The following is a 21716-nucleotide window of genomic DNA, read 5'->3' as shown; positions in this document are numbered from 1 at the left end:
ACCTTTGGTTTGATCTGCTTCAAACTGAGCTTGAGTTCTCTGTCTGTGTGTCTGACTGACTGTTTGTCTGACTCTTTATCTCAGTGACAGATCAAGTTTTTTTTACATTTACTAGGAATTATAAAAATTCCAACATTTCCTAGTATTCTGTAGTTTTAGTTTCCATGCGGTCGCTGATGTTTTCAAAGCAGAGTTTCTGCTTCATCTAAAGTCAGATTTTTGGAGCCTGTTTGGTCTTAACATGATTCATCCTCTCACCTCCATCATCTCCAGAGTCCCTCCTGTCCATGATGGTTCTGCTATGTGGACGCAGCTCTGTGCAGCTCCATCTGTCGGGACGCTCACCGTCAAACGATGCTCCCTCAGGTTGACAGGTTTTAGCAGGAAGAACAGGCCGTCTTTCACTCTAGAGGACAGAAAATCCAGTTCCAGCTTCACCTTGAGTTTTTGTTTTGATGCTCCTCTGAAAGTTTCTCAGCAGAATAGAATCTGTCCAGGAGGTCTCGTCTGCAGAACTTTGCTCTGATGGTTCCTCCTCATGGACAGGAGGGAAAGGCGTGAGCCGCTGTTTGTCCTCCATGGCAGAGACCTTATCTGCTCCTGTGTGCACGTGTGTGTTTGTGTGTGTGTCCATGTGTGCACACACAGATAATCACCTGTTCCTCTGCTGCAGATTTCTCACACACGCCTCTTAGACAAACATGTTCATAACTGCAGTTCAAGTCTTTGAGTTATTTTTATCAAGTCAGCAGTTTTGTTTCATATTTCTATGTAAAGAATTATTCATTAAACAAGAGTTGGAGTTGAATCATTGAAATAACCTGGTATTATATGTTTTCCAGGCTGTTGTTGAAAGTTTCTGGAACATCCTGTAACTTAATTTAATTCATTTTGCAAACATTTCTTTGCTACATTGAAAAAAAGTCTGATTATTTTTATTTAAACTTCCAAATGATTTGCCATGTTTGTATTTTCTTTAAGTTGAGGTGGTTAAACTGAAATACACAGGAGACCAAAATAGGTTGGACAGATTCAGTGTTAAATAAAACTTTTAAATCATCTTTTTCCATCAATTCATGAGCAAAGTGTGCAAAACATAAAGCATTCATCCTAAAACAAATGTTTAAAGTTATTGCAGGTACTGCAACTTTTCTAGCTTTTATGTTGTATTTACTGTGAGATCTGAGGTGTAAAACTTAATGTTTAGGATGAAAAAGAAGTTTATTTATAATAAAGAGTTTCATTTAATCTACATAGAATATAGTAACATCGCAGCTGCTCTTACAGTGATGCAGACATGCATGCATGTCCCGCAGTAACTGCATGTTCCTGTCAGTGCAGCTGGCTGCTGCAAACATCACAGCAGGATGCAGATTAATAAGAGGCCCGCATTTCCCATCAGTCAGCAGGAAAACCGCCAGTCATTTCTTAGTGCCCTAAAACAGGAATGCACCTGAGACGTGCTCCGAACACAAGATCAGCTCCATGTGACGGACGCTTACTGATACACAACATATCAAAGGTTTGAACAGTTTCAGCAGTACTACAGTATAGTTAGGTAGTTCATAAAGCATCTCTGTCAGAGCCTGTTCACCTGATAGACTCTCCCGCTCCTGGAATTTAACACCACGAGGGAACCCGGGAGCTTCGATACCCCCATCTCCTCTGAAGGGGCAGTACTTTCAGGAAGTTCCATGGAGTTCAAACCAGAGAGAGTTGGGATCACGTGATTCAAGGAAGCTTCAGTTTCACTCATAACCTCCATCCAGACAGTGAATCAGTTCAACCTCAGCTTGTTGTTAATATCAGTGTAGAACGAGTTGGTCTGAATCTACATTCATGAACTGCTGATGTCAGTATAAATAAGAATACTTTCATCCACTGAGAACTGAGGAAGACACAGACGATGTTCTGCAGACGCTCTGTCTTATCATCTGCAGGTTTCCTTTGATGTTCTGTATGTGACAGTCGGTGTCTTTCTCTAGCAGACGATCTTCTGTCTTTTCTCCCTATGAGTCTGGTTTCTTCTTCTCCTCCGTCTTCTTCTGCTTTGATTCTGTTAATTTCACTGCTTGTGTTACCACAAGCTGGTGAATTTATGAAAAACCTGATGTAAAAGGACTTTCTGTGACTATGAGGGAGGCCTGGCTTCAGGCTGGCTTCATGGCTTCAGGCTGGCTTCATGGTTTCAGGCTGGCTTCATGGCTTCAGGCTGGCTTCATGGTTTCAGGCTGGCTTCATGGTTTCAGGCTGGTGTCATGGCTTCAGGCTGGTTTCATGACTTCAGGCTGGCTTCATGGCTTCAGGCTGGCGTCATGGCTTCAGGCTGGTTTCATGACTTCAGGCTGGCTTCATGGCTTCAGGCTGGCTTCATGGCTTCAGGTTGTTTTCATCTAATCTCACGTGAAAACCAACATCCATCTCAGCTCCAACTGCACGCTTCATGAGGGCCCAGGATTTGGCTGAGACTGCTTTATGACGCTTCGGTTCACTAAAGACAACCCTTTGTCTTCAGTAACACAGGAAGACTGCTAGACCAATCACTGCCAATCACTTCTTACTGATGTCATCTGGCTGCAACATGGCAGCATCTGTATTGTTAGAAAAGGCGACCAAATTGACTTCAGTTGGTTGGAGCTGGAAGTAAAATATTTTCTATGGAGGACGTCATTCTCGTTCTGTCCAGTTCTAATATACAGTCAGCCGTCCATCCACAGCAGGAGTTTATTTGGTTTTTCTGTCAGTAAGTTAAAGCTGCTCCTAGTTTCTGCTGGACTTTGACTGGGTTGCCTTTTGTCTTTGATTCTGTTCGTAACCTTTATGGAGAGAATTTGTGGATGAAGCCCAGTTTGGCTGAATCTAGATGGATGGATGGATGGATGGATGATGGATGGATGATGGATGGATGATGGATGGATGGATGGATGATGGATGGATGGATGATGGATGGATGGATGGATGATGGATGGATGGAAGTAGATGGAAGTAGATGGATGGATGGATGATGGATGGATGGATGGATGGAAGTAGATGGAAGTAGATGGATGGATGGATGGATGGATGGATGGATGGATAGATGATGGATGGATGGATGGATGGAAGTAGATGGAAGTAGATGGATGGATAGATGGAAGTAGATGGATGGATAGATGGAAGTAGATGGATGACGGATGGATGAAAGTAGAGGGATGGATGGATGATGGAAGGATGATAAAGTAAAAAACTTTAACTTTTATTGTTTTAGAAGCATGACAAAGATCTCTGTAGAACTCCCAGACTGACTTGCTGTTTGCTGGATTCTTCTGACTGACTGTGAAGTGAGGCTGCAGGTCAAGGACAGGAGCTGCTTGGAAGTGATGCTGTAATAATGTAAAAACCTTGAGATATGAGGTTCAGACACAGAGTTTTTTTTTTTTTTGCAGTGAGCGCGGAGAGAAGCAGCAGATGTTGCAGAGAACAGAAAAGGTCCTTTGTGTTGGTCTGCCTCACAGCCTCTGTTTGACACAATCTGGCTCACAGTCAGAGTCTGATAAACTTCTTAAGAAGCTTCTCTGCCCTTTAAACGCCGCTCAGCTTCCTGTTTGACTTGACCAAGAGCCCTGAATACAAAATCATTCCAGACGTGGAGATGTTTGCTCTGCTGCAGGGCAGAGTCTGCAGCGACGCGCTGCTCCTCAGGGACCTGCGATCTGCAGACCAGCATTAGAAGAAATTGCTGTGCACCTCAGCCAGGTGTTTGCAGCTGAGTGTTTTACAATGGGGCAGGACTGGAATCCCCCCCCCACACACACCCAGCCATTCTCCCTCTGCAAACACAAAGATCTGCTGATGACATGCAGCCCAACAGTACAGACATTTGTACTGAATGTGGACCGAGACTCGTGTATGTTATAAAATATAAAACAATTACCCTCTTACCCTCAGCAGGTGGATCCTCCTCAGAACTCGGGTCATCTACCAGAGGTAGATCTTCAGTGGTACATCCCCTGTAGGTGCTTGTCCTCCCATGAGGCTCTGTCCTCCAGCATCACATCCTCTGCTCTCCATTGGCTGAGACATTCACTGAGCTCGCTGTCAGTTAGGACCTTCGGCTTGATGTTCTCATGCATCTGGGATATTTCATCCTGGATAGTGGCTTCCACGCTCACTAGACCTCGACGTTCTAACACTATAAACCACGAGTGTTAAAGTCAAGGCCCGGGGGCCGGATCCGACCCTCTGGGTTATTCTATCCGACACTCCAGATCATTTTATTTTATTCTTATGAATGACCTGATGTTATCTTGCTCTTATTTCTAACTTGTATAGTGTATAAATGTATTTTTCTAGAAAGTAAAATATGGAAAGTTATTTAAGGCTTAAGTATATTTATTCTGGAGTTTTTCTGGAATGTTTCTATTATTCATATTTATGTTAAAAAGTTACAGTTTTAAAATTTGGCATTATGTTAGCTTTTAGGATTATTTTGGCATTTGCTAAGGTTGTGTCTGAATTACTCCCGTAACCCCGAACCACTAAAACTATGTAGTGTCTGGCTTTTAAAGACAATTCAGACATGATGCTCACAACTTTTCTTTAATTTTTCTAAACGCCGGATTTGACGTCACTGATTTCACGAAGTGAATACGAACATTTCACGACGTTTATTTATGACTCCACTGTGTTCTGATGGTGAAAATGTGGAGTTTATTTAAAAAATACATCTAAACATGTTTTTTTTGTTCAAAATTGTTTGACCGTGAAGAGTTCTGGGAAAATTCGAGTGCACTTCATTTTTGAATTAGTAGATTAAGACAGCACTAGAAAAGGGCAACACACTATATGATGAGAAAGGGTGAAATTTGGCACAACCTAAGATTTTTTAGGTTGTTTTGGAATTTATCTAATATTTACACGCTAGCTGTTTTATCGTAATTTTTAGGATATTTTAAAGTTTAGCAATTTTTTCAGCTACATGCTAGCTGCTTTGGCTAACCTAAGTTGTTTTTTTTTTTTTTTTTTAGTTTTTTTAGGCTAATTTGGAGTTTAGCTAATATTTTAGCTAGCTATCAGCTTCAGCATTTTCAGCCTTAAAATTCAGGATCTTCAGTGGCTGTATTCAGCTTACAGCATTCTGCATTATCGCAGATAATGCTATATATCTAGTTCATAATCATGGTCAAAGTTATGGTTTTAATGTTTTAAAAATGTAGTCTTACAGTGTTTAATAAATGTTTATCCTGTTCGGCACGCTATCTAAGGTGTGTTTTGGATTTTGGCTCGTTGTGTCATTGAATTTGCACTCCATTCTGATGCATCCACTTGTAGACAAATAGATCCATGAACATCTTTGTTTTCCTGGTCTGAGCTGTATGGCTGGATAATTCTGATATTGCTGCACCATTAATGTTAGCTTGTGGTTGTGAGGGGCTGTAAGCTAGTGGGAGAGCATGAAGGGATATGAGGGCAGGTTCACTCCACAATGACCGGAGTGGGACTTTACCATCAGTAAAGGAACGTTGGGGTCTTGGTTGGTCAAACTGACCGAGACATTTAAGGACATCAAGTGAATTAGAGTGATGTTCTCACTGACGCTATATTAGGATATCCAAACTTCACGTCTGTAACAACTTCTGTTCTGCCACAGATCCTCTGGAAAAAGTTGCATCACATGTTTGTTCAGACACCAGTGAACTAAAGCAGGCAGTGGTTCTTCAATCATCAGCGGTTCTGCTGAGACCATTCGGACCTTCTCAGAAAACAAGAATTCAGCAGGCTTAGCAAATGAATGAAGGCTGAGACTCCGCTGCTTGTTGTTTTTCTGATTTAGATTCCTGACTTTACAGGGTTTTTAAAAGTGCAGATTTCTGACCCACCGACTGTCTTTCCCTCAGGTTCTGCCTGCTCTGGTTGAACCCGGTCCAGCTGCATCTGTTAGATCTGCATCAGTAGGAGGAAGATGAGACAGCTCCGAGCATCAAGGGTCTTTGTTCTGCTGAGCCTGGTGGTCCTCGCCACAGCCAGACCGAGAGCAGGTAAGTCTGCCAAAACAGGCAGAGAGAGAACAAAGGAGAGGAGACGCCGTCTTTGTGCTTTATCAAATCCCAGTTTTCTAATGATGCTGAAGATCAAACTGGCTGGACCAAACTGTTGGTTTTGTCTCATTTTCATGGGAAGAAAAGGGTTAAATAGATAAAAAAGAAGAGCATTTTAAGGAGGGAGAAGTGTTTGGTTAATTCCTCTGATGTTAGTAAATCTGAAAATTATGGAGATAAATTTGGGCCAATATTATTAGAAACCTAAATAAAGCAAACAAAAATAATTATTGGTTTTTGGCCAAAACCAATGTAAAATGTCCAAAACTTTTTGCTATTCTAAAATAAACGTAATTATTTTCAGCTTCAAATGTTCTGTTTTTTGGTTTCAAAACTCAAACTCATTTTAATTTCCAAACATTTTTTTGTTTCAAACCTTTTTTTGTTTGTTTTCGAATTTTAAAATTTCAGTTTCAAAACTTTTGAACCCGTTATGGCGCGTTGGGGCGGGGCTAACACGAAGGACCAATCAAAATGGATGAGGGTGGTAACTTCAGTCACGGTGCATTCACTGACTCTGAGAACTGTGATAATTACGGTCATAAAATCTCTGTTTAGTCTGTACTGTCATAGTCTGAAGTTGTCGCAAGGCGGGTGTAAAAAGCTGTTTTATTGCCTACAAACGCGCGTCAAAAACGCCGTTCTAGCCCGTTCAAAGCGACATCTTATTGTGTTACAGACAGGCAAATGGCTAAAAGACTGTTGGAGTTTCAGTTATTTCTGTGGCCTAATGGCTGGTACACTTGAACTCTAACTTTTTCTCATGCAGGAAATGTGAGTTTGAGCCTCACGGTAAACATAGTAATTTCTTCGTGTTTGCTATCTTTTTCTTTTGCTGACAGACATTTTCTGACCGTAGTTATCACAGTTCTCAGAGTCAGTGAATGCACCGGGACTGAAGTTACCACTTCTCTCATTGATTTTGATTGGTCCTTCGTGTTAGCCCCGCCCCAACACGAAGGGGCCAAAAGTTTTAAATCTGAAAACTGAAATTTTTAGATTTGAAAGCAAAAAAAAGGAGTTGAAAGTGAAATTTTGAGTTCTGAAACCTAAAAAATAGAACATTTGAAGCTAAAAAAAATTATTTTGTTTATTTTACAATAGCAAAAAGTTTTTGAAATTTAACATATTTGTTGGCCAAACACCAATATTTTTTCAATATCTTTTATTTGGGTTTCAAATAATATTGACCTCAATTTAGCTCCATAGAAAAACTTTCTGAGAATCCCAAAGAAAAGTGCTGATGGGGTTCAGCCTGTTGGAGCGGTCAGCCTGAAATCTTGGTTGTTCATCCGTCAGTTCCTCTGAAGCAAACAGGTCCAGAAAGAGTCACGCCGGCATAGACGAGCAGAAACTGGAGGTTTAGAGATGAAGAGGAGAGAGAAGTGTTCAACCATGTTGATCCAACATGACGTCAGCTCATGTGAACGGGATCTTCCGACTGTCTTCATGAAGCTGACGGTCTGGGGGAAGCGTTTCTCCATAAATTAGTTCGTGTCAAGCCGGAGATCGGTGGTGGCACCAGAACTGTGGTGGGTTAAACGGATCCATTAGTCTCTCTGCTTTCCTGAACTCTGCATCCACCTGCAGGTCCAGAACAGAAGTGTAAGCCCGGCCCGCTGGATCTGATCTTCCTCATCGACAGCTCCCGCAGCGTTCGGCCTCATGAGTTCGAGACCATGAGAAAGCTCATGATTGACATCCTCAACAGCCTGGAGATCGGACTGGACAGCACCAGAGTGGGAGTGGTGCAGTATTCCAGCCAGGTACCCATCCGGGAGCGCAGCATGTTGTTTCTGCTCATCTGCTGAAACCACCGTTAACCCCGTCTGACCTTCAGGTCCGCAGCGAGTTCTCGCTGAAGACCCACGCAGACCTGGACAGCGTGGTGGCGGGCATCAGGAGGATCATCCCCCTGGCTCAGGGCACCATGACAGGACTGGCCATCAGATACATGATGAACGAGGCGTTCACGGTGGAGCAGGGCGACCGGCCAAAGGTAAAGCGTCCTGACCGGGTCCCGGAACCAGACTGAGTTCTGCTGGCAGCTGAGTTTCCTTACTGTAACATTTCATTCATTTTTTTTTTTTACAGAAGATACAAACTTTCTTAAAACACAGAAGCAAGACTTGACAGAATGTTCTGGTTCTGAAAAAATCCCATCTGGGTCCTTTTGTGTGGAGTTTGCATGGTTCATGTGTGAGCTTTCTCCATAAACCTGCTGCATGGGTTTATTGAGTCATTTAGACCAGGGGTCTCAAACTCAATTCATCTGGGGGTCGCTGGAGGCAGAGTCTAGGTGAGGCTGGGCCGCATCAGGATTTCCACAAGAAAAACACTGATTAAAACATTACAGGGTTCTCAGATATCTTTATTTTTAACACAAAATAATGAATAAATAATGAACGACGTGTATAGATCTTTGTGTGTGTTGATTTATTTATATAAAAAAATAAGGGTAGTTAAAATCCGTTTGTGAAATAGTTTATATTGAAGATTAAATTTAAGATTTATTGCTAGGGGGTAGAATTGAAAAAGTTTTTTAAACTTCTTCCTACTCCATTTTGTACTACATAATTGAGGTGTAATGTTTTTATAATTTATATAGAATTTTCTGTTGTTGTTTTCTTGTTTTTTTACCAAGTACTATGTATGTGTTGTTCAAAATAAAAAGGACTAACTAACTAATAAAATAAATACATTAAAAGATGAATAAAAAAACAAATAAATTAGTAATAAATAAGTAAAATAATAATACAGACCATACAACAGATACAGACGACTGAAGAAGGACAACTGGACAGACTGCCGATGTCCCGCCTCCAGAGTCATATACCTCACCATGATTGGTTCATTCAGCTCTGCACACAACAACTGTCATTCATATCAACCTTGCGGGCCGCACGAACATTGATCTTTCATATTAAGATGCGGGCCGCAAATCATCATCCTGCGGGCCGCGAGTTTGAGACCCCTGCTTTAAAGTGTCTGTGTGTGCATGAGGTTATGTGGCCCCATGATGGACTGGAGAACCATCCAGTATGCCCCCCCAAAAACAAACACTCCTCTAATTGATGTTGTCTGAGTAGGAAATGGACAAGAGGATGATGGGAAATGAGTGAAGGTGATGAGAAGGAGACCCGTCTTCTCTGATGTGGGTGCAGGGTCACCAGAAACCAGCACTTTTGTTTTGCTAAACCCCAGAGAACTTTGGTCATGAAAGTCAAGCTTCTCTTTGTTCTTCTTGCGGCGGCGTCTCTGTAGAATTAGTTTTCCGACTCTGAATGTCTTAGCCGTGTTTGATAAAGCGACTCTGTCCCTCCAGGTCCCAAACGTGGCTGTGATCGTGACGGACGGGCGTCCTCAGGACCGCGTGGCCGAGGTGGCCGCTGAAGCCAGACAGAGAGGCATCGAGATCTTCGCTGTGGGAGTGGCCAGAGCTGATATGACATCCCTGAGGGCCATGGCCTCCCCGCCCTTTGAAGATCACGTCTTCCTGGAGGAGAGCTTTGACCTCATCCACCAGTTTGGACTTCAGTTCCAGGATGCGTTTTGTGGTGAGGCCAGAATGCGGCTCTGCCAGACATACCGTCTGCAGGGTAGAACAGGGCTGCTCACATCTGATGCAGGAAAAGGAAAGGTCCATGCTGGTTTCAGATCAGTCAGTTTAGAGCAGTGTGTCAAACTCAGTAGTAACAGGGGGCCAAAATCCAAAACACACCTGAGGTCGTGGGCCGAACAGGATAAACATTTATTGAACACTCTAAAACTACATTTTTAAAACTTTAAATCTGTAACTTTTTAACATAATTATGAACTAGATATATAGGATTACCTGTGATAATGCTAGTGTGAATGCTGTAAGCTGAATTTGGCTGCTGAAAATGCTAGTGCTGATAGCTGAAGATGCTGAAATTGATAGCTGAAATCACTGAAGCTAATAGCCAGCTAAAATATTAGCTAAATGCCAAATTAGCCTTAAAAACAGGGAAAAAACTTAGGTTAGCCAAAACTGTTAACATGTAGCTGAAAAAATAAGTAAACTTCAAAATAGCCTTGAAACTTAAAAAAAATCTTAAATTAGCCAAAGCAGCTAACATGTGGCTGAAATATAATCTTAACTCCAAAACACCCTAAAAAACAACAAAAAAAGGCCTAAATTACCCAAAGCTAGCTTCAGCTAGCATTCAGCTGAAATATTTTCTAATTTCCAAAACAGCCTAAAAACTTTATAAAAGCCTAAATTAGTCAAAATAGCTAGTGTGTATATATTAGCTAAACTCCAAAATTGACTGAAAAAAAGGCTGGATAGAAAGCCGGATCCGGCCCCCGGGCCTTGACTTGACATGTGTTTTAGAGCGTAAAGCTGAGGAGTAGAGGGAACAGACCCGAGTCTGTCAGAGAAACCTGAACCCAGAAACAGCCTCAAAGTTCAGACAGAAGCTCATAAAACTGGAAACACAAAGACCCTTTTCTTCTGGAATTGACATCAACCTTTTACCAAAAAAACATAGAATCCCAAACAGAGGAGTTTTATGTGAAGTTTAAGTAAAGTCAGAACCTGGAGTTTCTGAACCCGTTCTTTCATGCAGTTTGGGTCAGACAGAACAGAGTAGAATTTATGGGTGAAACCGAAAGGTTTCCTCTGAAGAAAAAGCAGATTTCCATCAGGATCTCCTCTCCTTTCAAAAGATGTTCTCCTGAGTGGGATCAATCTTAGGAGGTTCTTGAAATCCGGTTGCTTCCATTCAAAAGCTTTAACGGGAAACGGCGACCTGCTGATTGATGATGTCGCTGCAGGTCTGGATCTGTGTAAGGAGATGGACCACGGCTGCCAGCACGTCTGCGAGAACTCCCCGGGGTCCTTCCACTGCCTCTGCCACGAGGGCTACACTCTGAACCAGGACGGCAAGACCTGCACAGGTGAGACCCAGGTGACCTCTCGCCTGCATTGTGATGCCGAGGATGCTGGGAGGTATTTTTTCAAATCAGATTTATAAAACACTTTCCAAACTACAGGGAAGCAAAGAGCTTTACAGACTTCAAAGATAAAAAAAACTCAAAGCATAAAAAGAAGCAGAAGTAAAACCTTTACTGTTTTTTAGGGCTGTGAAAGTTGAGGGGTTAACGTGCGCTATTATTAAACCATAATTAATCCATTAATATGTATTGACGCCCTCAGGCGTCCTGCCAGCAGCTGAGATCAGGGTAATAAAACTCTGTCTAAGATAAACTTAAACTTTTTTTAGATTCTGTGATTAAGATTTTATTAAATTGAAAAGATAATACGGCAATCATTTGTTCTTTTTGGACAAAAGAAGAACGAATGTCAATCTGATGGCTGTAATGAAGCAACTATGGGGGCGGAGCCAAACAGAGCTGTCTGCTATTAGAGATCCATCAACTAGGAAACAGACCATTTTTATTTTGAGATGGGGTGGAACAGTGGTTAGCGCTCTTGCCTCACAGCGAGAAGGCCCCGGTTCGAATCCCGGCTGGGACCTTTCTGTGTGGAGTTTGCATGTTCTCCCCGTGCATGCGTGGGTTTTCACCGGGGACTCCGGCTTCCTCCCACCGTCCAAAAACATGCTTCATAGGTTAATTGGTGACTCTAAATTGCCCCTAGGTGTGAATGTGAGAGTGAATGTGTGTGATTGAGGCCCTGAGACAGACTGGAGACCTGTCCAGGGTGAACCCCGCCTTCGCCCTTCAGTAACCGGGATAGGCTCCAGCACCCCCGCGACTGAGAAAGGGACAAAGTGGACAAGAAACAGATGGAAGGGGACTGAGATACATTTTCTACAACAATGAGCACCGGCGGTGTCTAAAAATTGAGGAAAATCTGCGGTTCTCTGTGAAAGTCCCGCCCACTGACGTCGCAGAAGGCGAGCAGTTCAGAATGAGTAGATACGCCCCCACCTGTGTAGATTCCAGCTGAGCTGATCTAAAATTCAAACGGATCAAACTTCTCCCAAAAAAATGTATTTTATTATTTTTCACAAACACAATAAAGAAAATGTATGAGAGTAAACAGATAACAGAATTCCAGGAAAAATATCAGACAGACAGCAGTGAGAAATTCTTATTTTTGGGCTGCCTGGTGTGACTTTAGCCTGGATTCTTTAGTATTTTCATTCAAAAAATGTTGATTAGTTTGTTGACAAATTTTATTCTCGTTGTTTTTATAAAAGTACAACTTAAACTTATATTCTGTGTTGTAAAAACTGACAAAACATGACTAAATAAAGGTAGTGTCACATAGGAGAGGTTGTGCTGATTAAATTGATACCAAATAAGCAGCAGGTTGTCCTTAAAATTGAAAATACAGAAATTTCAAATATAGACAAGAACACAGTTTTAGACCCTTTAGGTTCCAAAGGGTAAAAAAATAAATGTTCTAAATGTACAAATGTGTGTGTGATTTCATATTATGATTGTTTGCAGATAATAAGTGGATGACAAATAGTGAAACTCAAAAAAAAAAATAAAAAAATCAATGGCGATTGTTCACCATTGATTTTTTCCAGATTTGCAATTTATTACTTCATTTTTTCTATTGATTCCTGGCTCTAGTTCTTTTTACATGAAATTAGTAGAAATTTAAGGATGAAAAAAAATTGACCAGACCAAGACTTTCTGCAGAGTCAAACAATGGTCGATCAATGGTTGATTCCAGTTTTAGGGGATGGGGGGTCCCAGCTGTGTTTACTGTCAGTAAAGGTGCTGCTGTGTTTTCTCAGCCATCGACCTCTGCGCTGAGGGCAAACATGACTGTGAGCAGGTCTGCATCAGCTCCCCCGGAAACTTCAGCTGCGACTGCAGCAGAGGATACCAGCTGCAGGAGGACGGGAGGAGCTGCTCAAGTACACACATGCACAGACATGCACACGTGCAGATGCAAAGCTGTTTGGGTTGTGGTTGGAGTCCTGAGCTTTAGCTGCTGCTCCTCTCCTCCACAGTGATTGAGTACTGCTCATTCGGGAACGACAGCTGCGATCACAACTGTGTGAATGTGCTCAACGGCTTTTACTGCTCCTGTAAGGAGGGACACCGGCTGCAGGACGACGGGAAGACCTGCCAGGGTACGTCTGAGCCCCTTTAAGGGTCACAGGGTTACTGGGGCCTATCCCAGCTGCTGTTGGGTACACCGTGGACACGTCTCCAGCCTGTCACAGGGACACACAATCACTCTGAGCACCGAATCATCAATGAACCTGTCAGGCATTTTTATTTATTTATCCAGGGGGAAAACCCGCTGAGATCAAGATCTCTTTTATAAGGGTGACCTGGCCAAGTGGTCAACAGCACACGCTCCAAAAATAAAGCTACAGTATAGGCAATATATTAAATAAGCAATGAGATTGGAATATATAAAATATAAGATGTAAATTTTGGGTGTAACTAAGTAACAAGGCAGCGTAATAAATGGAAAAAACATTTTGAAGGTGCAAAAGTTGAGCAGTATTACACTGGATAAAGTGCAGTAGTTATACAGTGCAATTAAAAAATACCAAAGAAGTTAGACACAAGAGCATTGAATTATGGAGGTTTTTTCTTTGCTTGATAGAGTGGAATAGAATGATCAAAAAAGGGGTCAAAATGAAAAACACACCTTAGGTCGCAGGCTGAACAGGATAAACATCTATAGAACACTCTAAAACTACATTTTTAGAACTTTAAAACTGTAACTTTTTAATATAATTATGAACTAGATATATAGCATTACCTGCAATAATGCTAGTGTGAATGTTGTAAGCTGAATTTGGCCACTGAAGATGATAGTGCTGATAGCTGAAGATGCTGAAATTGATAGTTAAAATATTAGCTACTGTAAATGGCAAATTAGCCCCAAAAAACAAAAAATAACATAGGTTAGCCAAAACAGCTAGCATGTAGCTGAAATATTAGTTATAATAAATCTTAGTAAATGTCAAAATAGTCTAAAAAGCTATCAGAATGCCAATTTTTAAACTGTAACATTTCAACATAATTATGAATAATAAAAAGGCAGGAATATTATTCCAGAATAAATCAACTTAAACCTTAAATAACTTTAAATATTTTACCCTCCATAAAAATATATTCTGTCAAAAGTTACATCGGGTCATTAATAACAATAAAATAAAATGATCTGGAGGGCCGGATATAATCACCTGGAGGGCCGAATCCGGCCCCCGTGCCGTGACTTTGACACGTGCTCTTAAAGAAGCCAGTTCAGACCATTTTTAAACGAGTTTGGATCGAGTTCCAAGTACAGACAGCAGACCACTACACCACAGCGCAGCTCCTCAGAGCTGCAGGATTGAAGGAGTCTTCATGATATCAGTTCTCCACATTGGGGTGGGGTGTGATGGGGGGTATCAGGGTATTTCTGCAGACGCCCCTGCTGATCTTATGTGGTTCAGAACGCAGGAGCACCTCAGTGACTGAACCTCGGCGTTCTTTCCTTCAGTTTTCTCTGGTCTTTCACTCATGTTGCTGGATCAAAACTAATGGAAGTCTGGATGTGAACCTTCCAGGAAGACACAAGAAATCCAACTAAACTATGTTGGAGAAAACATCTAGAAAGTTTTGCTTTTAACTTTTTTATATCCAGAGGTCGTTTGAACTGAACTGCATCCCCGTGATAATCAGCACTTCCTGTGGAAAAATAACTTTATTACCGTGGTACATACCTCTGAGTCTGGCACTGCTCTGGGTAATGAGAGGGTGATTTTATGAAAACCTTTCTGCAACTAACTGCACATTAAGCGGCCAGCAGCATTCTGTTTGTGCATTTTTATGTATGCAACACCTGCAGGAAAGAAGCTGAATGAAGAAGACGTTTCAGGGTGGAGTGTTTGGACAGAGAGGGACAGTTGTGAGGGACGCCCCCAAAACTGTCCCTCTCTCAACTATCAGGAACACAAACTTAACCTGCAACTGAAAATCTGAGCTCCATCATGGACTCAAAGCTGCAGCAGCTTAAAGAGAAAAATCCATGAATGTTTAAAACCTGAATCACTCATCCAGCAAAGCAAAGTGTGCCCTGTATGGTTTAAAATTAGGCAGAAAATTGGTTTGTCCACAGTTTCTGTGGTGGCCCCACCCGTGTTTGCTCACACTGACTTAAGTGGAGGCTAAGTGGGGATAGACTCACTATCCAGCTGCCTAGTGGACAGTGGAACTCACTGACACAATACAGCGGAGCTACAGAGGAGCTCGCTAGCTCGTTACAGTGGAGCTCGATAGCGTGCTACAGTGGAGCTCGATAGCGTGCTACAGTAGAACTTGCTAGCATGCTACAGTGGAGCTCGCTAGCTCGTTACAGTGGAGCTCGATAGCGTGCTACAGTAGAACTTGCTAGCACGCTACAGTGGAGCTCGCTACAACGGAGCTTGCTACAGTGGACTTCACCACTTCGCTACAACGGAGTTGGCTGTAGAAGAGTTCATTAGTTTGCAGCAGAGTTCACTAGCTCAATACAGTGGAGCAGAAACAAAAACTCAAACAAAGCTAAACTTAAATAATATAAAGAACAAAAAAGAACAGGTAAACTCAGGAGGTAAAACCTCTAAGATGATTTAGCGATCAGTGCGTCTATCAGTCATAATCAAACTCTTTCAGTTTCTCCTCTGAAGAAGTTCTAAAGATGAAATCTTTTCCAAATGCGTCATGCAGCCATTGACCTGTGCGCCGAGGGGAAACACGACTGCCAACAAGTCTGCATGAACATGGGCCCGGCCATCTTCACCTGCGACTGCAACGAGGGATACACGCTCAACGAGGACGAGAGGAGCTGCACTCGTCAGTCTCAGCCCTTCTCCTCCCAAGCCATAAAAGCAGATCTTTTGTTTGCATGTGGGACTTTTGCATGTGCGTCTGTGCTGTCAGCAGGACCACTGAAAGCTGTTTGCATGTGTGTGTTGTGCAGCCATCGACCTGTGTGCTGAGGGGAAGCATGACTGCCAGCAGGTCTGCATCAGCGCGCCTGGAGTGTTCACCTGTGACTGCCGCAAAGGCTTCAAACTCAACGACGACAAGAAGACCTGCACAAGTGAGTGGACCTGACCTCTCCAGACACTCTGAACTGGGGGGGCAACATGAGCCTCACCTGCCTGATTCCAGCTCTCTTTGGACTGCTTGATGCTGACGACATCAACAAGATGTTTTCAGTCAATCAGGATGTGGAATCACATGAGTCAGCCAAGCGAGCTGGTCAGGGAGGATCACAGCTAGATACTGCAGATGCTCCTGAAAACTTTCTCTGAATTAGCACAGAAAAAGTAAAAATCTATTGAGGACGAAAACATGATCAGAGAATCAGAAATGATGATCAGGAGTTCATTTTGTGGTATCCATGAAAACTAAATCAGACCCTCCAGGATCTTTTTTAAGAATGTTGCAGCACAATGATGGTGCATTCCTGCAAACCTCTCCAGACTTTGAACACAACTTTAGTCATTCTTTATGTTTAACAGTTGAAACATGACTTTTGTTTGTTCTCTAACACAAATGTGAACAGAGAACAAAACGGTCTTAATTTCACTTTTATTAAAGAGTAACCAAACAGGGAGGCTGACTCCGCCCGCAGTCGAAATTTGAAAATCCAGGCCGAGGGGTGGAGCTTGGGGGCTGGACTGTTTTCATTAGCAGATCATGACGGGACTTCTGAAACTTGCATGGTTTGACCAATCACAAAATTCAACTATAATACCCCCATTCAACCAGTAGAGGGCAGCACATAGACGTTTTTTTTATTATATTTTCAAGAACTGAACGATTTCATTTTAATTTATTAAAAAAAGATAAATCCCTGTTTATAGAGACAACAGACAAAATAAGTTGATTTAGGGTTTGGTTACCTTTTAAATTTAAAACTGCAGAACTCGGTAACAGAGACTTTATCCTCCACGTTATGGTCACTCAGAAGACAGACAGCTGATTGCTTTTGCACCAATGACGTTTAAATCTGAGCTCTAAACCTGATTGGCAGAAACACTTTAATGCTGGAACTCGCTCACAGTGAGAGTTTTGGGGAAAAGCGTGAAAATGTGCAGGAATTGTCGTGATTGCAGCTTCACAACGTCCTGGAGAGACTGATGAGGCGTTCATACAATAAACTCCTGACTCCATTAGCTTTGTCACAAAGTTAAACATGCGGTCCTGTGACGTTGTGTCATTGCGTCCGAACCTGCATTCCTGCTGTTTTCAGACATGGAGATGTGCAGCACGGTTCAGCACGGCTGTGAGTTTCAGTGCGTGAACACTCCTGGATCTTATTACTGCGTCTGTCCTGAGGGGCAGCTGCTGCAGGACGACGGCAAGAGCTGTGGTGGTGAGTCCGACCTCTGACCCTAAAACCTGACGATGAAGGAACCAACCATCTGGTGAAGACCTGAGTTTTTACCCTTTGATGACCCTTCATAGAATGGGGAGTGATGACTCTACATTAGGGGTGTCAAAGTCAATCGTACAAGAGGCCAAAATCCAAAACACGCCTCAGGTCACGGGTCGAACAGGATAAACATCTATAGAACACTCTAAAACTACATTTTTAAAACTTTAAAACCGTAACTGTTTAACATAATTATGAACTAGATATATAGTATTACCTGAGATAATGCTAGTGTGAATGCTGGAAGCTGAATTTGGCTGCTGAAGATGCTGAAATTGATAGCAAAAACGTTGAAGCTGATAGCTGAAAATGCTGGAGCTTATAGCCAATAAAATATGAGCTAAATGCCAAATTAGGCTAAAAGACAAAAAGTTAGGTTGGCCAAAACAGCCAGCATGTAGCTGAAAAAATAGCTGAACTTCAAAATAGCCTAAAATAAATTACGAATAAAGGCCAAAAGAGTCCAAAAAGCTAACAGAATGCCAATTTTGAAACTTTAAAACCATAATTTTTTAACATAATTATGAATAATAAAAAGGCAGGAATATTATTCCAGAATAAATCAACTTAAACCTTAAACAACTTTCAATATTTCACTCTCCATAAAAATATATTTTGTCAAAATAATACAAGTTAGAAATAAACACAAGATAACATCGGACCATTAATAACAATAAAATAAAATGATCTGGAGGGCCGTATAGAATTACCCGGAGGGTCGGATCCGGCCCCTGTGCCGGGACTTTGGCATGTGCTCTACATGTAGACAAAGTGAGAGATGTTTAACCAAAACATCAGAAAGTGACCAAAGAGTGGCGGAAGGGCTTTGAAGCCTCAGCGATAAGACATGGAACCAACCATTGACTGTATCAGAGATCTGGACCCTCATCCATAGAAACTGTTCATTCTGGCTCCAACCAAATGCAGTCAATTCAGTCGCCATTTTTTCTCTGTAGAAAGCCGCCATGTTGGAGCCAGAAGTGGTGAGTAAGCTGTGATTGGTCCGAGTTGGTCTGACTAATTGTTTTTATGGCAACCAATCAGGAGGGAGCTTGTTGGCCACACCTCTACCACATTAAAGCAGGCCATTCAAAATCTTGAACATTGGGCCAGCAGGCTCCGCCTACTTTTTCTGAGGTATATGATTGGTCAGTTTATAACTTGAAAAAGTTGTAATGAAGAAAAGATATTGTGAGACAAAAATAGGATTATCAAGAAGACGTTAAGAAAAAGGTATCGGAGCAAGACAGAACGACTGAGTAACAGCTGTTTATTTCTCTAAAAGTCTGTGGGATTTTGGCTTCTTGGAGCCAACAGGTACTTCCTGTAGTGGGGTCACTCAGTCCATTTCTCTTTATACAGTCAAAAGAGAAAAACTGCTCAGATCAAATCAGAGTTTTCTGTAAACTCCCCAACAAATAAGAAGAATCAAAACAATTTATAATTTAAAGAATAGTTTTGACATTTGTTCAATTTGAAACAGAATTCTAATAAATCTGAGTTGTTTTCTTTAAAGACCCACGCCAATAAAAATGGTGTTTGTTTGTATTTTTATTTACATGTTCTTGTAGTTTTTAAAAAAATTGGATTTATAAATCCAGATTTATAAAATAATGTACATTTTAAACTGTGTGCCTCAGTGTTTCATTATTCAAATTAGGAATAGGAGCAGACCCCCCATTTGAAACAGCTTTCTTTTGTGACGCAGCAAGTGAAATGGGCAAATCAAGTCTCCATTCTGATGCATCCACGCACAGACAACTAGATCCATGAACGTCTTTGTTTCCCTCTGAGCTGAATCTGGATCTAAACTGTACAGCAGGAAAGAAATGATGTCGATCGCCATCCTGTTGCACCGCTAATGTTAGCTCGGGGTTGTGAGGGGCTGTAAGCTAGCAGAAGAGAGTGTGAACAAAGGGAAATCAGCGTAGGGTTGCTCTGCATCAACAGCCCCACCAACTGAACTCCTGCTGCTCTGCAGAAACTATGTCCTAGAAAACTACACAGGTTTTACATGTGGTGTGAAAACAGCCGAATCATAATGAAAGATGACTGGGAACACTTTATACTAGATCAGAAGATTATCAGAGCAAAACAAACGCCAGATAGTGGACGAAAACAAAAATCAAAAACTGGATGTAAACATGTAAACCCCAAACTAGATTTTCTTCCAGAACAGGAATTTGTGATGCTTCAGAAAGTGTTTTTTTCCATGGATGTTTTTGTTTCATCTTTGTATGCTGTAACATTTCAACACTTCCTCCCCTTTTGTTTTCTCTTTCAGCCTGCACGTCCGCCAACATCAACCGTCAACCAGTCCCTGTCCACCCTCAACCGGAAGGTAGAAGACAGCAGACCTCAGTTAGTGGTGACAAGTCCAGAAAAAGTCCAAAGTCTTCTGAATTGCTCAAATGAAGCTTCTTTCATTTATTCAAGCATTCATTCAACATCTTTCTGATGGCGCACAAAAACTAAGATGTCATCAACATAGGCAGAAACCACGATGGATGACCTGTGAGGGAGCCCAGACAGCATGAATGTCATAGCTACAGAACACGTTAGCGACCCAGACGCTGGAACCCAGAAGAAACACAGCGAGAGGCGAGCGTGGCAGGTAAAGGATTTAATAGGGAGGCGTCACAGGCTGGTTCCTAAGAGAGAGGGATGGCCGTCTTGGCAGCAGGACCGCGGAACAGAGGCAGAGGCTCGTGGTGTGACCGTGGAGGGAAAACCCAACTGGGGATCCGGGCAGAGGCAGACAGCAGCGACCACTCGTGGTAATGGATTCCTGAGGGCGAGTACAAAAAGGGATTAGACAGAGTCTCGTCAAAAAGCATGGCAAGACTGTGACATAGACGAGGTGCCCAACTATGCACCATCAGGGGCAACAGACTGGCGAGGAATGATGATCCTGGTGCTCCTTAAAAAGGCGGACGAGGTGATGAGGTGAGTGGTCGCAGCTGGGGATAATCAGCAGCCGGGTGGAGAGGAGAGGAGAGTGGAGAGGGGGAGGAGACTGACAGAGGCACCATGACAATGAACCCCGTATGCTCAGACCAAAGCTTAATAAGCAAAGATTCAATGTGAGAGACAGAGAGGTGGATAGATAGATAGATAGATGGATGGATGGATGGATGGATGGATTGATTTGTTTTTGCTTTCACACCCTCTGCATTTATCCGGACTTGGGACCGGCACAAGATTAAACTTGTTTATGCTTTCTTGGGCTTGCATTACACTCATTCATTCACACATACATTCACACATTCATTCATACACTCATTCAGTTCGGTCACATGACTCTTATCCACATCAATCCCTGATCTTTGACTGTATTCAGCTGCTGTGTACAGCCTCCAACCATCGTTCCTGCTGTCCCAAGTGAAATAGTTCTGTGTTACGACCTGCATTAAGAAGTTGTTCCTCTGGTAAACCGAATATCTGCACCAAAGCTCTGATGGTTTCATATTCATATTCATCCGGAAAGGGATAAACTCCACAATAAACAGAGGCCAAAACACTTCCAAGTGTCCACATGTCAATCCTTTCATCCAAGGGGAGACCCAGGATAACTTCAGGTGCTTTGAATGGGGGTCTTTGAATGTCCGTTACTAATGAAAGTTCTGTTGCCTTTGAAGCCAAACCAAAGTCAATGAGTTTGAATTTCAAAGATTTCTCTTCCACAAACATAATGTTTTCTAATTTGACATCCCCAAGTACCACACCGATACTTTTCAGCGCATTGAGAGACTGAAACATCTGCTGAGCAATAGCTCGGACATAATGCAGAGGTACCGGTTTGAATTTATTTTTTTCCAAGAAATCCACAGATCCACAGAGGTGTTTAGGCCTGAGACAGCCTGAGCTGTCTCAGGCCTAAACACGGACAGTCTCTTTCTTTCCTACCACTTTTTGTACACATTTTATTTTCTACATATATTTTTTACATATTTTTCTTTTGTTTTGCATATCTTATTACTCTACCTTTTACAGTTTTTCTCATTTCAGTGCGTTTCTCACAGCAGAATCGAACTTCTCACAACAGTTAGTGCAACCTCCACAACATTTAGTCATTTGTGCACAAACTAGTGTCAGCTTCATGTTCATTTCATCCATTAACAAACCCTTTTGGACACAAATCAGTTGATGGAGTACAAATCTCTGCAAATGTATCACTTTTGACTTAGTTTTGGTCATTATTAATTTGTTTTGTCATGTCTGTCCAAATGATCTAAACTTGTTGATTAGTCATTATTTATACAACT

At 42.0% G+C, this 21716-nt stretch overlaps 2 protein-coding genes across 3 annotated transcripts in view; one reads left to right on the top strand and one right to left on the bottom strand.

Annotated features, from left to right (window-relative positions):
- Nucleotides 1-561, bottom strand: part of rbpjl (recombination signal binding protein for immunoglobulin kappa J region-like) — a 28996-nt gene extending 28435 nt beyond the window's left edge. For both annotated transcript variants that reach the window (XM_024262864.2, XM_024262865.2), the window contains exon 1: nucleotides 259-561. In XM_024262864.2, the coding sequence (XP_024118632.1) occupies nucleotides 259-289 (31 nt within the window). In that variant the 5' untranslated portion in view covers nucleotides 290-561. The remainder of the gene's footprint in view (nucleotides 1-258) is intronic.
- LOC112139977 (matrilin-4) overlaps nucleotides 1-19755 on the top strand; it is a gene marked incomplete at its 3' end in the record, with an annotated part of 22304 nt that extends 2549 nt beyond the window's left edge. Inside the window, 11 exon segments of the mRNA XM_024262863.2 lie at nucleotides 5874-6014; nucleotides 7665-7840; nucleotides 7915-8073; nucleotides 9400-9631; nucleotides 10875-10997; nucleotides 12815-12937; nucleotides 13034-13156; nucleotides 15735-15860; nucleotides 15988-16110; nucleotides 17269-17391; nucleotides 19736-19755. Of these exon segments, the coding sequence (XP_024118631.1) occupies nucleotides 5939-6014; nucleotides 7665-7840; nucleotides 7915-8073; nucleotides 9400-9631; nucleotides 10875-10997; nucleotides 12815-12937; nucleotides 13034-13156; nucleotides 15735-15860; nucleotides 15988-16110; nucleotides 17269-17391; nucleotides 19736-19755 (1404 nt within the window).
- Between the last annotated feature and the right edge of the window lie 1961 nt (nucleotides 19756-21716).

This window comes from Oryzias melastigma, linkage group LG2 (genome assembly GCF_002922805.2).
Source record: "Oryzias melastigma strain HK-1 linkage group LG2, ASM292280v2, whole genome shotgun sequence".
In the NCBI taxonomy this organism is placed as follows: Eukaryota; Metazoa; Chordata; class Actinopteri; order Beloniformes; family Adrianichthyidae; genus Oryzias; species Oryzias melastigma.
Note: the sequence above shows the minus strand (reverse complement) of the source record. Positions and strands in the feature narration are given on the sequence as shown.